Source organism: Balearica regulorum, chromosome 3 (assembly GCF_011004875.1).
Source record: "Balearica regulorum gibbericeps isolate bBalReg1 chromosome 3, bBalReg1.pri, whole genome shotgun sequence".
In the NCBI taxonomy this organism is placed as follows: domain Eukaryota; kingdom Metazoa; phylum Chordata; class Aves; order Gruiformes; family Gruidae; genus Balearica; species Balearica regulorum.
In genome coordinates, this window is record NC_046186.1 from 72,471,225 (window position 1) to 72,486,058 (window position 14,834).

Genomic DNA, 14,834 nt, shown 5'->3' on the forward strand with positions numbered 1-14,834 from the left:
GTTCAGTCCAGGAAAAATTACAACTTCATTTAACCTGCATCCACAGACACTGTCAGCAAAGTTCATTAGTGGTTTGTTTCAGTGGTTGCATACGTATGATATGCACTTCTGTCACAACCTCCCTCCTGCTTCTCTCCTTTCCCCCACTCCTGCATCAAACACAGCAACTGGTACCAATTAGCAGTCTTTCAGCAGAGGGCACAGGAAAGGATTTATACTGTTTTCTCCTAATACTGGCTCTCCAAGCTGGGCTGGAGCCGTACCAGTGGGGCTCTGGGGACGAAGCAGCCCTGTTTTAGACGAACTGAGAATTTCAGCCCCCAGGAGTTATCAAATGAGCTTCTATCTTTAAGAAGCATAAAAAGCACCTCAGTGTAAAGAAAGAACGTGATACAATTTTGAAGTCCTCTCTTTCCCTGGACTTTCTGACTCCTGAGGACAAATAGGCCCTTATCTACAATCCAGAAAGGGATCCATTTGTAATCTGCACCTGCTTTACATCCCAACACTTGGCACAAGGCAATGAAAGCTTGTCTAGTGTTACTGTGAGTAGCCTTCATTGCAACAAAGATGAAACATAAATATTGAGAAATAAATTTATAAAAAAATGATGAGGCATTTCAGACTTTGGATACACCCAACTAAAAAGAAAAACAGTTTCAACTGCATTCCCACATTAGCAAATAAATAACACGCATACTTTGTTGTGAAACAAACAGACTACAGTTGTGAGACTGAAAGCTACAAACTGCTCTCAAGTGGCAGAGAACCAAGTCACCTACTGACTTGGCAAGGCCTTTGTTTGTTTGTTTCTTAAGAGCAAACAAACAGGACACACAATTAACAGCACAGCAATGACACCAGGCTGCCTCCCTTCGGATGCTGAGATGACGACCCTTCGATCCTTTGTGGTTCAGTTTTGTAAGGGTACGAAATGCAAGTTTCCATTTCCTGGTACAATACTTTAAAAGAGGAGGAGCTGGGAAAAAGAATTCTTAAATAAATCTTTAAAATGAGTTAAAGATCAACACCAGTGATGTTAGTCATAAACACATGATAGTTATAAAAGTAAAAAAAAAAAAGGTCTTTTTTTTCCTAAAAAGGAAAACAACAAGTAATTATATTTGCCCTTTAGATGTTATTTTTTAGGTGGCTGTTCTTATGCTGTGGGCAGAGCTAACCTGAAAGCAACAGAGTACTTAAACCCTTAGAACACTCCAGAGATTCTGTCTGCATTTTGAGATTCTACTTTTTTTTTTCTGAATTGTAGTCATTGGGCAAAGCTAAACCAAGATTCTCCACAAAAACCTAGTGACCCATCCTCCCAAGTCCTCCTAACTACCAGGTCTCTCTTCCTGCAAAGATAAAATGAGAAGCAAAAGAAAAAAAACCAAGGCCATTATTCTAATGTCTTGATATGTCTTAAATCCCCAAGGTTACCAAGCAAATGTACAGCAAGTAAACTAAAAATTATTCTTTTCCTAAACTCCTTCAATCTGCAATTATCCTGCAATTTGCTTTCATCATTTGTGTGTACAAAATGTCTACAAAATGATCAAATATGAGCACAATGTTCCATTAAAAACTGCCTAGTAACAATTTGGCCTTGACAGTGAAAAAAAAAAAATCAGAAAAAATGCCAACAGAACCAGAAGAGCCATTGCCCAAGGAGTTTTAATTCAAACCAGAAACTTCATTTTCAGTGACTCATATTTTCAATTATTTTCTGAGGTTAGAAGGCAGTGGGCTATCTAACAGAATGTTTTTAATATATGGAAAAATATCTTTGCTTCATGGCCTCTATAAAAATGAGTGGGGTAGTTTTAAGTTGACATTCCAAATTTGCAGAGTACAAATCACACAAATGACACTGAAAATCAAACCATTTGGCAAAGAACGGGCTTGAAAACAGAATCATCTTTGCACCTCTCAAAAGTTGGTTGTTTTAGATTAATAGAGATGTCCTCTGGCAAAACAGTCTAGGTGAACACACTCCCTATCTCTAGACATATCTGCTACTTCGCACTGTTTATTTTTCCCTCTTGCATGTCAATTATAGCCCAAAGTCCTTCACCCCAGTTAACTCTAGTTTCATTATTTTCCACAAAAAAAGAAGCCAAGCTGACTTTTGTTCTAACATGAAGTTTCATTTCTGCGGACGATCTGATTTTCCCATGAAGGCAAGCAGCTTCACAGCTTCTGTTAAAGGTAACCAGGATAAAAATTAGGAGTGAGGGCAAAGATCTTGAGAGGTATCTACAACAATGGAATAGAGATCCCTCATCAAAGGTAGCAGGAAGATGATTCAAATCCTACCAGAACAGCAGAGAGAGGCAACTGAGCTCTTGACTCAAAGCACAAAGACGGCTTAGGAAAATGATTTTAGAGAAAAGGCGCCTAGTCTTTCCAAATACTGAGTCACGTTCGGTCCTCAGAGGTATACACAGCTTTCAGTAACTTCAAAACAAGCGTAAACTACTATCAGAAGATTTAAGAGAGAAACTCAGTATCCTTCTGAGATTTGACCACGGTAAATGAGAGTCTTGAGGCTTTTATACTACAGGTACCTTAGCCAAAGGCCTTAAGAGGGGAAAGTTCAGGCTGTAAATAGTAATGAGGAAAACATCGAGAAATCTTTTATCCTACTAAAAAAAAAAAAAAAAGAAATCAGTGCAGGATCCTTCCTTCTCTATGCTTTACACATTTCTGATACATCAGAACAGAGTATAAGGCAACATCAGTCCCCTTCTGCTCCCATCCGAATAAAGATAGGCTTTTCTTTTTTTTTAATACAAACAAGAAAATCTTTCTCCACAAAATATTTTAAACATCTCATAAAATGATACAGCATTCCTCTTTTCATTTAGGGAGGAGAAGCTAACTGTCTGCTGCAGTTAGCAGGAAATTCCATTGACAATAAAACAAATAAATCAATCAATGGTCTCAAAAGACTATGATTCAATTTACAAAGAGCTTGGATTTGACAGACGAAAGTGTTCTTCTCTAAGATTTATCTGTGAACTTTCAATTAGAGAAATGAAGTGGAATAAACTACTCAGTGAAAATGAAGATATTTGGAAGGAAAAATTAATTAATTCAATACGGGATGACACAAAGACTGTCTGGTGCCCATAAAAACAACAGAAGCTACACAGCTCAGAAGTAAAAATGAAGGAGGAAAGCTGCCTTACAGCTTACGGGTCTGGCAAAAGCTGCAAACTCTCTCGGCTGAGAGTTAGCAAATAAAGAGATAGAACTGTTTGAAAGCAGCAGGCAGCTAGGGCTTAGCCAGACCCTCATCTAGGATGCATCAACAAGGGCTGGGAAACTGTAAAATGAAACAGTTCCCTCTAAACAACGTAAAAAACCTTTCCTGTGCATTTTGGAACATGGGCATTTTTGGCTGGACATTTGCTATTAAGGAAATCACCAGGTAAATCAGGATATTTCTGTACTGCAATAAAATAATTTAAATATTAAATAATCCCGATGAGCTATATCAGAATGGCAGGTACTTACATTACAATTGGAAGACCCATCAAATGTTGAGTAAGAACCATCAGGCCATTCTGTAGCATCTACAGTACTCGATTGCCTGTGCTGGGCTTCATACTCTTTCAGCTGAAATTTGAAACGACAAAGAGAATGTTTTTCAGTGAGAAGAAGCTATCAATCTTCATTAATACAGCAAGAGTTAATGTTCTTTCAGGTTTTCTTTCCCCCAAATCATCGTGGAACTGGGAAAATCAGAACTTTTGCACTGTATGTCTCACTTGTTCAAAATAAATTAATTTGCTTTCAAATCAGAAGTTTCAATGGCAAGATTATTTTTTTCTAAAGGAACTGATCTGTAAACACTGAATTTTGATTAATTGTCTTCGGTAAAAAATAAGTTAAACATCCCCATCTCAGAAGCACAGTTTCCAATAGACAGACTAAATCACAACAACCTGCCAATTTCCTTCATAAAGAAAATGATCTGCAGTAAAGACTAGGAACTATCTCTCATAATTTTAAAACTAAAGACGATCTTTCCCGTTTTCCAATAAAAGGCTTAAGACATAAACCCAATCCTACGGGAGTCAAACTGCTGAGAGGATCAAGAACTGATGATACTTAAAAAAAAAAAAAGTTGCAGCTAGTAGCTCAAACCACTAGAGGGAAACAGTATGAGTACATATATTAACCATACAGATTAGGTACAACTCTCCCTGCCCAAAAATTTTTAACAACAGAGAAGTAAAAGAATTTCCAATATTATCACCCGTTAATTCTTAAAATTTTGCATTTTTTCATGATACGATTCCCAGCAAAGCAATATTTTCTTCAGACAATACCATAACCTATTTCAAGATGTAGTATGTCAGTATAGAAATTTATCTGAGTGTCAATTCATGATCAAAATCATGTTTCCTGCACCTCTAATGGAGCCCATACAGAGTACCCTATGTTCCATCACAGTATTTTGCACAAGGGTACAAAAATCAAAAGTGGTGTGGAAACTTTAACACTGACCTTTTTGCTCCAGAGCAATTCAAATCTCAGCCCTGTTGCTGCACAAATACGATTCATTACAGTTATTTTTCCTGTGGTTTATTAACATTTAGATTTTGTAAAGAAACACTTGCGACAGCCGCTTATCAAAAAAATACACCTGTGTTAATTTTAATGTCAAATGCCAAAAACAGCTGAGTATGTTTTCTTGAAGGCTATTAAAACAAAACTCCACCTTTTTGGCTAAGAAACAAGCAGAAGAAATTTCAGCTTAAACGTTAGTATTTTTAAAAGTCTTAATTGCTGATAATGGAAGCCTTCAATCAAACTGCCCTTCAGCCATTAGCAGCAGGAAAATAATAAGAAATATATGTGTTCTGAAACAAATAAGACAAGCGCAGCAAAGCTTGAAGCATTCCTTTTAGTACTTAAACAAACCAATGAGCATGCATGATAAATAAGGACTAGTACAGGTGGGATTCATCCTCCTTACCTTTAGACAGCTGCAATGAAAATGTGTACACTTAAGGTTTCTGTCTGGCTGGCACCCTTTATTGCCAACGGAGAGAAGCAAATGCTTTTAGGACTCGCTAATTTGCCATATATTAGACATCTATTTTTTGTTGAGCTAAATCTCACTTTTTCTAATATACAAAGTCATTGCTATCTAATTTATGCTACCTAGCACAATGGGGCAAACAGGCAAGCTTTCTCCCCTTCTCCTATGTTTTCTGAGCAAATGAAAACTCCAAATTGGTATATCCTACATCCTAAAACACGCCTCTCCAGGATAGTGAAGTGTGTACATATCATACCCTAGCAAGTGCTTCCTCAATGGTGATCATCTTCTCTTTCACCATCATCATCAGCTGGATTCGTTCCTCATCACTCATCGTGATCTCACTGGCCACGTACCCTACATCCTCACCTGCAGGACAAAGCAGAGAGATAACAAGCATATGTTAAGAGGTCACGCACAGAGCGGGGTTTATTGAAACTGGATTTTACCCAGTGCTCTGAAATCTGGTCGCCACGTGGATCTGGCTGGCCAGAAACAGACCTTCCCTGGAGCAGTCCCACAGTATGATTTCAAAGGACTGAAGGATTTGGAAGTAACTGAGCAAGAAAAGGAAGTAAGTTAGGCCTAGAAAACTAAGTCTGCTCTGACACTGAAAGCAGGAGAGCACGACAGGGAGAAATAAAACGTGACTGTCATCACACAGTTATTGACCCTGAAAGACATGAATCGAAAGAGAAAGTGCTAATTGCAGAGAAGTCCTGCACTGAGCCCTGCGGAATACTGTAGTCAGCTGCCAGAGTGGATGGGAAGCCCTTCCAGGAACGGTGTGCTGGGCCCTTGCAGCTCTCTGCTGCCGACTGGCCACATCCTCCGACCTACGTGGGCTACCTAGCCAGCCACTGAGCTGGCACGTGGTGCTGGAAGCACTGGGGCTCTCAACTCCAGGGCCTCTCTTTTTGGGATGAGCTCAGTGTGTCAGCACAGTTAGAACTTGCCTTGAGAGCCAGCAAGGACCCATGCTTAACTGAGAGCGTAAATGTGCCCCTTTTCAACTTCATAAGTGGGCTCCTGTCATCTTTCACAATCCAGAGTGCCATGGGGAAGCACCTGTTTACAACAGAAGGATCTAATAGATACAGATGGGGAAACAGAAATGTTCTGTGCGAAGAGAAATACTTAAAGCAATGCACAGCTGCATCTTTTGGAAAAGAACTAGAGAAAGACACCTGACAGTTTAGGTGAAATCAATCCTACACTTGCACTAGTCACTTTTACTACTCTTCCTTGTAGTGTCTTCTCCTACAATGAGAGGCTGGATTCAAGCCTAAAGCAAACAGGTCAAAGTAAGCAAACGCCAAAGAAAAGAGAAACATCTTTCTAATTAAAACAGATCAGCATTTCTCTCCAAGTCAGGATCAGAAAAAAAAAAAGGCATCTTGTTCATTTACATATATTATAAATATATATTAACCCCATCGCTTTGTGTGTGTGCATTCACTGGCAGCCGGGTCGGAAGGCGTCCCAGCCTCATGCAGGTGCCGTCTCACAGAATATGACTCATCTTTCTGAGCTGTCATGACAAGCCAAACCTGCGACACTTCCAGACCCACAGACTCCCAACTGCTACATGGCTGTAAATGAATTTTACTCCTTTCTGATGCTGGCTCCTTCTATTTTATATGGATAGGTTGTGTGTCCTTAAAAAAAAGATTTACCTTTTGAAGTCTGCCTTATTAGTCCTTTCTGGTTCTTTCGGAAATTCTGCCAAAAAAATTTATTTTTCTTTTTCCAGTCTGCTTTCCCTAAAAGGAAAGTGGGGAGGGAGGATGAGGGGAAAGGGAAAAAGAATTTCAGAAAGAAACATTAGTTAGTAAATGCTAGAGAAGCTTTCAAGCATTAGGTTATATTTTCTAAGTCAAAACTAATAATTAAAAAAAATAAATCTCAAATTTCTTGTTTTTCTTGATTTTTTTCTGCACTACAACTACACTGATGTAGCTTATTTCAGGGAAATGCACATTCTTTTATAATTGCCAATGCTATAGAGGACTGAGATAAGCCAGTTACTTACATATTTTGAATTATAAACAGAAAATATTTTACATTCATTTTGGTATCTGTTGAGTTGTTAATGTCAAGTCTGGATGCGTTTTTGAAGTATGTTGTTGTTTCATTTTCCTTAACTGAACCGCAATTATGCAGACTAAGCCACAACTCTGATAAGTAATTTTCTAGTATGTCTGTGTCTATCTATACAGAAAAGAAATACTTTACATATATATAAACGCACGCACACGTACATTCTGCTACTTGGCATGAGAAATTTTGTAAGACCACCAGCTACATCTGACTCTTGCTGTCTGTATGCCTGGACTGTATAAGGCTGGGTCTCCATGTCCATTAATACCAGATGTGCATATGGCTTCATGATCCAGAAGTAAATAATTTGTTCTAAAAAAGAACGGAATCCAGCTCAAGGTAGGGCATATAACTGTGTTCTGTTGAATTAACCAGGCCACATGCTATAAAGTTTATGCCATCTGCAAAAGAACATACTGTGCCTGATCTGGCAGAAATGCTACTGATACAGAGTTACTTCATCCCGCTGCTCTTGAAAAATTCAAATTAACACAGTTTATATTGTGCCACTGAGTTTCAGCATGTGACTATAGTGCTTTAGATCTCACCCTAGAAGCCTTAGAGCTGGGTTTACTGACTCTCTGAAACGCAGCTTAAGTTTAGACTGTGTAAATGCCCCTAGAAAAAATTCAAAAAGAAACAAACAAAAAACCCTTCCAGTTTTTCTCTTCCTCTCTAATGAGCAAAATAAAGTTTGTCCAGAATTGTACTAGCTCAGCTAATAAGTTAGGATAGCAATATGAACTAATTATACTAAGTGACAAAAAAAAAAAAAAAAGGAAAAAGTGAAAGACAATGGAAAACACAAACTTAAGAATGCAAAATATTTCAGAAACAAAGGAAGAGACTCTGGCATGACATGAACAAAAATAACAGAAACCCCAGTTATTCACTGGTGGTGGTAATTTTCAGAATACAAACGGATAGGCTAACTGATCTAACATGCAGACATTTGAAATTCAATATAACAAGTCAAAAGATGCCTATTTATCACATGACAATGCTGGTTAGGCAGTCAGTGATCACCGAGACACCTAGCATCTGACTTTTAAAGTTGCTAAGACTTGCCTCCCCATGCCCCCACAAATGCTGCTAACTTCTGCCAGCATTGTGTTTACTCAGCTCTTCACATCCCAGCACAAGCAAAACTCAAAACCTGTTTAAGAATTCCACAGGAGTATCAAATAAAATGAAATATACTGACCTACAGAGCCTTCCTCCGAACTTGATTTATGAATGGAGAGCCTAGGACAAAAAAGAGAAATGGACTTATTGATGCAGGCTTCTCACATTTCATGGGAGCTGTCTGATTACAGTAAATTATAGTTTCCAAACAGTATATCATGAGCTGTTTTCTCTTCCCTTTTCTTCCCAACACAGTAAGTTGGAAACAAAAAACAAACCCGCTGGTCTGACCACAGTAACTGAGTTCCCCTCTTAAACACGCCTTTTGTGACCAGCATAGGAAAATGCATACCGACAGAAACCTATGGTTAAGGCACAGGAATCTAAGGATCCCTCAGAAAAACACTTTTTCACATAGTTTCCCACTTTCCATTTGTAAAACAGTATTTTGGCTGCCTTAGAAACTGTAGCACAGGGATGGTGTGGTTTTTTAGCTGTATAACAGTTTTCGGCCTATTTGTTTTTATCTGAAAATGCTTTATAAATATGCATTCATTAAACTTTCAGAAGCCGCTGTGTGGAAGAGAGGAGTAGAGATTTTTTTAAAGACAAGGTGAAGAAAGCTCGTCCAGACCCTCTGAAGTGTAACCATAGATGACTGGAGACTACAGCTTCTTTCTCCGGAGTCTCTTCTGTGTGCTTTCCCACCAGTGTATAGTCCCTTCCTCAAAAGCTAGCTGGAAAGACTTATTTTAACAGAACATGGACTTTACAAACAACCCACTAAAATAGTAAGTAAATCTTTTGTTCTCGGTCTTTATGTTCATTGAACTAGTTTTCCATAATGGATTCCAACTCAGTGCCAACAGTTCACTGTGGGATCTCTGATGAGACAACATCATTCCCCTTCACTGCCTTTTCTTTTTTTCTGTCTGTGTAAATGGAGCTAATAGGAATTACCAAACCTTCTGCAATTCTCTGAAGCCTTCCTATGGGAATCACTATTTAACCAAGCTGCGCCATGCCAGCGAAATGACTTCTGCCAGCTTCAATGGCTTTGCTGGAGGTTCCAAATGCAAAACATTACTGCAGCGTCTTTGCCAAGAGTTCGGCCCTGCAACATGACAATGCCCTATTGTGCCGTGGCTGTACTGCAGCCACGCAGAACGGAACATGAGTACCCCAGCATACCAAGGTGACCTCAAACCAAATTGTTCTTAGTATGAGGCCATATAACAACACACACATGCCATCCTCTAGTTGTGGTCCACAGTGTTTGCACAGGCTCCTTGCTTTTTCTTAGACCTCCAGAAGAGGGCAATGAAGAGTTTTTGATCAATTCAGTAAACCACCTGAAGAAAAATTTTAGTTCAAGCCAGTTTGGAGTTTAGAAGATGTAAGCAATTACCGGCCAACATTTTGTAAGCATGAAAAACATGCTCATCAATTTGCAAAGACATCATTAAAGGGGAAATGAGACAGTATGAAGTTTCAGTTTGATTTAGTAATTCATCTAGACAAGGAGGGCTTGGCACAGCGAAGCTCTGAAATGTAACCTCCTTCCACCTCAGACTGATTAGAAATTTAATCCAACACAAACTGCAAACCTATTGAAGCAACCAAATTTCAGATTTGTAGCGCACCGGGTGGAGGGAGACATTTAGTGTTTTCCTTGCTGATAAAGTTTACCCTTGAAGGGGAAAAGTTAATGATATAGGTGATATACCACCAAACGCTTAGTTTTTAAGAAGCCTGAATAACAAATGCAGGACAAAAATACCTACCCCATATTTTCTGGGTATAAACTCCAGAAAAGCCAGTGTCAAAATTTAAAGACTTTCAACAGGGGCAGGATTTCATCCAGACACTTAAAAGTAAAGTTGTCAGCGCTTATTTTTCTAAATAAAGGTAAATCAGTTAAAAAGTATGTGGACTTGTATACGGAGACAACCAAGTAAAAAGAAAGCCAAGTTCTGTTGGAACTGACAGAATTAATCCACTACATGTTTTGCACCCGAGCACAGACCTCACCCATCAAGCAGTTATTCCATTTATCTAGTATCCATGAAATGCACCAAATCACCATCCTTAGAAACTGAAATCTGTTAATGATCAGAACTTTGCCTTACTAGTGACATCAGCCTCAAAGTGGAGAGGCAGTCTCTTGGACTCTTCAGCCTCCAAATCCATTTTAATCCTTTTCTTCTATTGCACAGTTGCCAACAACGATGCAAGTAAGTAGCAGGTGTAGCGGCAATGTTTGTGATGCGGACATCTGTTCACTGGGAATTAGCCTTAGGCCACCGACTCCTCGCACATTGGCCTCCAAAGAAGGGGAAGAGCAGTAGGAGCAAACTTCTGACACGCCTGAGCCAGAGGGGATGAGGAGAAGAGTGGGATCCACAGCAAGCAGACAATCTTCTCATTTATAACTGATTTAAGAACTATGCTGAATTTCATCAGAGGATGCAAATTCCAATTATCGCTTCATGCATTCCCTAAAGAGGAAATCTTCCATGCCTGGGCTGACCTTGAAAACGCTAACAGCTGGTCTGAAGAGATGGAAATGCCAACAAAACCTACCACATAATGCCTGATAAGGCACTTGCTTTTTAGTTCCACCAGACAACTCTGATGCTTAAAAATCCTCAGTGAAATCAATCAAGCGTTTTACTTCCTAGATGTCTGGTGAAAAATTCCAGAGTAGCTCGGAGTTGCTGTATGTTTGATTTGCCAATTACACTCCCTTACTCTGTTCAATCTGCAGCTCCTCTGTGAACGTGCACTGAAAGTGATTTGTGTTCTTCCATTCATAGACTGATAACTTGTACTGAAAGTTAATGATGCAGTGACACTTGGCAGAAGTTTCAGCACTGCGTGTCTGAAAGGGAGCCAAATGCCATTACTCCACTGTGGAGGCCTTCATTTTTGTTGTGGTCTGATGTACAACTTCATTAGCAAGCTTTCACATGAAATGTACTCTGTCATAGCATATAGCAGAAGAAATGTATGGGTATATGTTCAGACAAGAAGGAAGAAAAAAAGATTTATGGCCAGAGGGAAGGAGTACTGTCTTATCAACCCATCATCTCTGGAAGCGAGTTGCAGAAGGGGTCAAAACTTTAATCGATTAATCTCACAAATTCAAACCGATCTCTAGGACGATAGTTTGGGCCTCCTGGAGCCAAACTGCTGAAATAAACAAATGAGGAAGAACAACAACAAAAAAAAAAAAAGCAGCACAATAGATAATCTAAAAATGGGGCTACTTTTGGGAATAGCCAAATATTACTGTCTTAGAGAGATAATGGGTTTCAGTGGAGTTTAGTAAATTACATCAGACCACTCAGTGATCAATGATGCAAACTTTAGTAGCAAAAGCTGGAGCACAGAACCTGTCCCAGGAACTAGCTGATTAGAAAGACTGGCCTAACAGAAATGAGTTTACATTCAAAGCTAAAAAATATGCAAGTACACAAGCAGGACTGACACTCAAGTCAGTCTTTCAAATGCTGGAGGTTTGCAAATGACAGAATACCTGGGGATACCAGCTGAAGAAGGATAACTGAGAAAAAAACCCCACATTAATCCTAAAAGGCACAAGGATGGGAAATTCCAATGGTAGTACAAAGAATGAATGTATATGGGAATAGCTGTACAAGCGTCATTACTCACGCTCAAGAAAGATGAATTCAAACCAGAAGTGGTAAAGAGAAAAGCTGTTAGAACAGTCAGGGAACTGGACAGCTTATCTTACAAGAGAAAGCTAGAAAAGTCTTGCCTGTTCAATCTGTCAAAATTGAAAACTACAAGAAGATTAATAAACCAGGCATAGGAACAAGTTGACATAAGCTGGAAAGAAATTAGAAAAGAGGAGTTAATGTTTCCTAAGTACTTGGACAAACTTCCAACAGTAGGCAGAGAAAGAGAGGGTGGCTTTAAAAACTAACTGCTTTAAAGAGGGTGCTTGAAAGATAGAGACCAGACCAGAGGTCTTTGACAACAAAAATCTGGACATGAGGACTGCCTCTGGAGGGCACTTCTGGGTCTTCTTTTGCAGCCTGTGGGTTATCTATGAACAATGGCAAAGCCAGGCGTCCAAAACCATCTTTGAGTCTATCTTTCCATAAAAGTGCTGCAGTGGGGATGACCTTGCTATACCTAAGGAATCCCTCCCTTTTATTAATTAACCCTTGAATCCTGGAGGTTGGCTCCAAAACTTGGAGTGCAAGGAAGAACCAATTTACGTCACAAGCCAAGCGAGACTATCTGATTATTAAGATGGGTTTTAACTAGGCTGTATCGAGCTACTAGGCTACAGCTTTCCCTGTTAACTCTGGACTGATTCTGATCTCAGACAGAAAAACACCAGGGCTTATCTCGCATATAGAGCGGTTTGATTTTTACAACAGAGACAGTCACACGTGCCCTGAGATGTGAATGTGCTGGTACACCGCAGAACTGGGAAAGGAAACAAATGACACCATGTGCTGCTTTCATGAATGCGCCTGTTGAATCTTGAAAGCTCACCATTCTCGAAACAGAACAAACATGGGAACTGAGAATGACAGGATTTCTGATGGGTTTTTGTTTCAGCGCTAAGTATTTTAAATGCAGATGTGCTTTAACACACGGCCGCATCTCATTTATGGACCATAAAATCCACAGGTGCATAGCACCATCTGATAATAAAACCACTACTGTTATGATCTTCAATAAACTGATAGTAGCCCTCTTATTCCCTCCCAATGACTATTTATAGCCCATTGAGGAAAATGCTTTGGATGGGATTTTCAATCTACAAATATTATACATGTTCATAGCGGTGAATAAACCAATGCAAAAGCGCATGCTGGCTCTGCTACAAAGCCATTTGGTTAGCCGTGTACATTAGAAATGGCCCAGTCACATAATTAGTATGAAAAACTGACAGACTTGTAACTGCTCCTGACTGAATACAAGATAATTTATCTAACCAGAGCTGGCACAGGGAAGAAAATGGGCCTTTGGTATTTTTATCAAATTTGCATGAACCTGAAGAGAAAGCAGGCCTGCAAGGTTCTGACCTTGCTGGCACCAGTGTGAGAAAGGGATGGAAAGCAAAGACATTTCATTCAATTATCTTCTCATTAGGTTTCCATAGCAATGGCTCTTTAAGCAGGTCAAAACTTTCTCAGTGGAAACAAACACTGAGCTGCTTGTGGGCCGTGCGTGCGGATGTGTACTTTCTGCCGCCACCAGCACAGAAGCCACCACGTTGGTCCCACGGGCTTGGTCTGGTGACTGGTGGCAGGCAGATGAGGCTATGTCACGTATTTTATAACCGACCGGTGGGTCCCAGCCAGGAGGCAGATAATTGTCAGCTAAAAACTCTTCGTTAGCAAAGAGCAGGGCCCAAACGTACTGCACGCAATGCACCCCGTTCTGCATGCATTGCTCACTCCGTGCCGTGTCGACTAGCTCCGACAAGTCGAGCTTTCTTGTGAAAGGCGCCCTTCATGCTTCCTCGTACAAAATTACCAGGCTTGAAATCTTCTTCCAGCTGCTCAAAGGCGCACTGGTTTCCCTCCTCACGTGTCCCGGGCGGCGTTTGGCTGGCCTCTCGCTCCCATTGTGCGGGTTATTGTGGGAGTTTCCTGCCCTACTTCTCTTGAGGAGGCTGTTTAAAGGCAGCATGAATAATTTGGCTTTGACTAAATCAGGCCTCAAACAAGTGAAAACAGGGCCGTACACATTCACTGATTCTTTTCGATTCCTGCAAGCACAGGGTATAAACCCCACCCCCCCCACCCCCTGTATCTTAAATACAGACATCTCAAGTACAGCTAGCTCTTACTTCTTTTTCTTCCAATATTCCTTTCCATTTTTAAACGACACAAAAAAGAACAATTTAGTCTGTTAGTAATTAAGTGCAGCCTTTAGCATCCTTGGTTTGGGGAAACTGTTTGTTTTCTGCTTTGTTCTTCTCAGTTTCTGCTCTCTCTCTGCCTCACATCCTCTGTCAGACCCATGCTCTTGTTTCTTTGCAGATGAGCTTATGAATACCTGCCAAAGTTAATTTGGGCACCTTGAGAAGTTGCCAGAATCAAACATGATGGAATTTAAGCACCCCCATCCATGACCTGGAGGGATGATTTAATAACCTCCTGCATTCAAAGCTTTACCTGCAGTTTGGATGCTGCAGGGAAAGAGGATTAGGAAATCTAGTGTTAAAAAATATTGGCAAAGGCCAGTAGATTAGTGCACCAAAGGGGGCAGAATTGAGGCTTACATGAACCCCTTTTGCAAAACGAAAGTCGTTTTCAAAAAGACTGCTGCTTTCACTGAAAATCACTGTGGAAGATGGAACACTGAACTGCAGGCACTCTCCCAGCCTTAGGCTGATTTGGCGTTCAAGTTTATACCACGGGAGAGTGACGGGCTTTACTATAGCACATCTACTGCAGAAAATCCTTAAAAACAGATTCAGTCAATAGTTTCTCCTGCAGAGACAACAGCATGTAGATAGCAGCCACTTGTGTTGCGGCCTCATTGGTTGCCTGCTAACAACCTCAGA

General features: G+C 40.1%; 1 protein-coding gene across 1 annotated transcript in view; it reads right to left on the reverse strand.

Annotated features, from left to right (window-relative positions):
• The window catches only part of SASH1 (SAM and SH3 domain containing 1), a 560,220-nt gene that overhangs the window by 43,181 nt on the left and 502,205 nt on the right, over positions 1 to 14,834 (reverse strand). Inside the window, 4 exon segments of the mRNA XM_075748449.1 lie at positions 3,520 to 3,621; positions 5,310 to 5,422; positions 6,730 to 6,816; positions 8,358 to 8,398. Of these exon segments, the coding sequence (XP_075604564.1) occupies positions 3,520 to 3,621; positions 5,310 to 5,422; positions 6,730 to 6,816; positions 8,358 to 8,398 (343 nt within the window).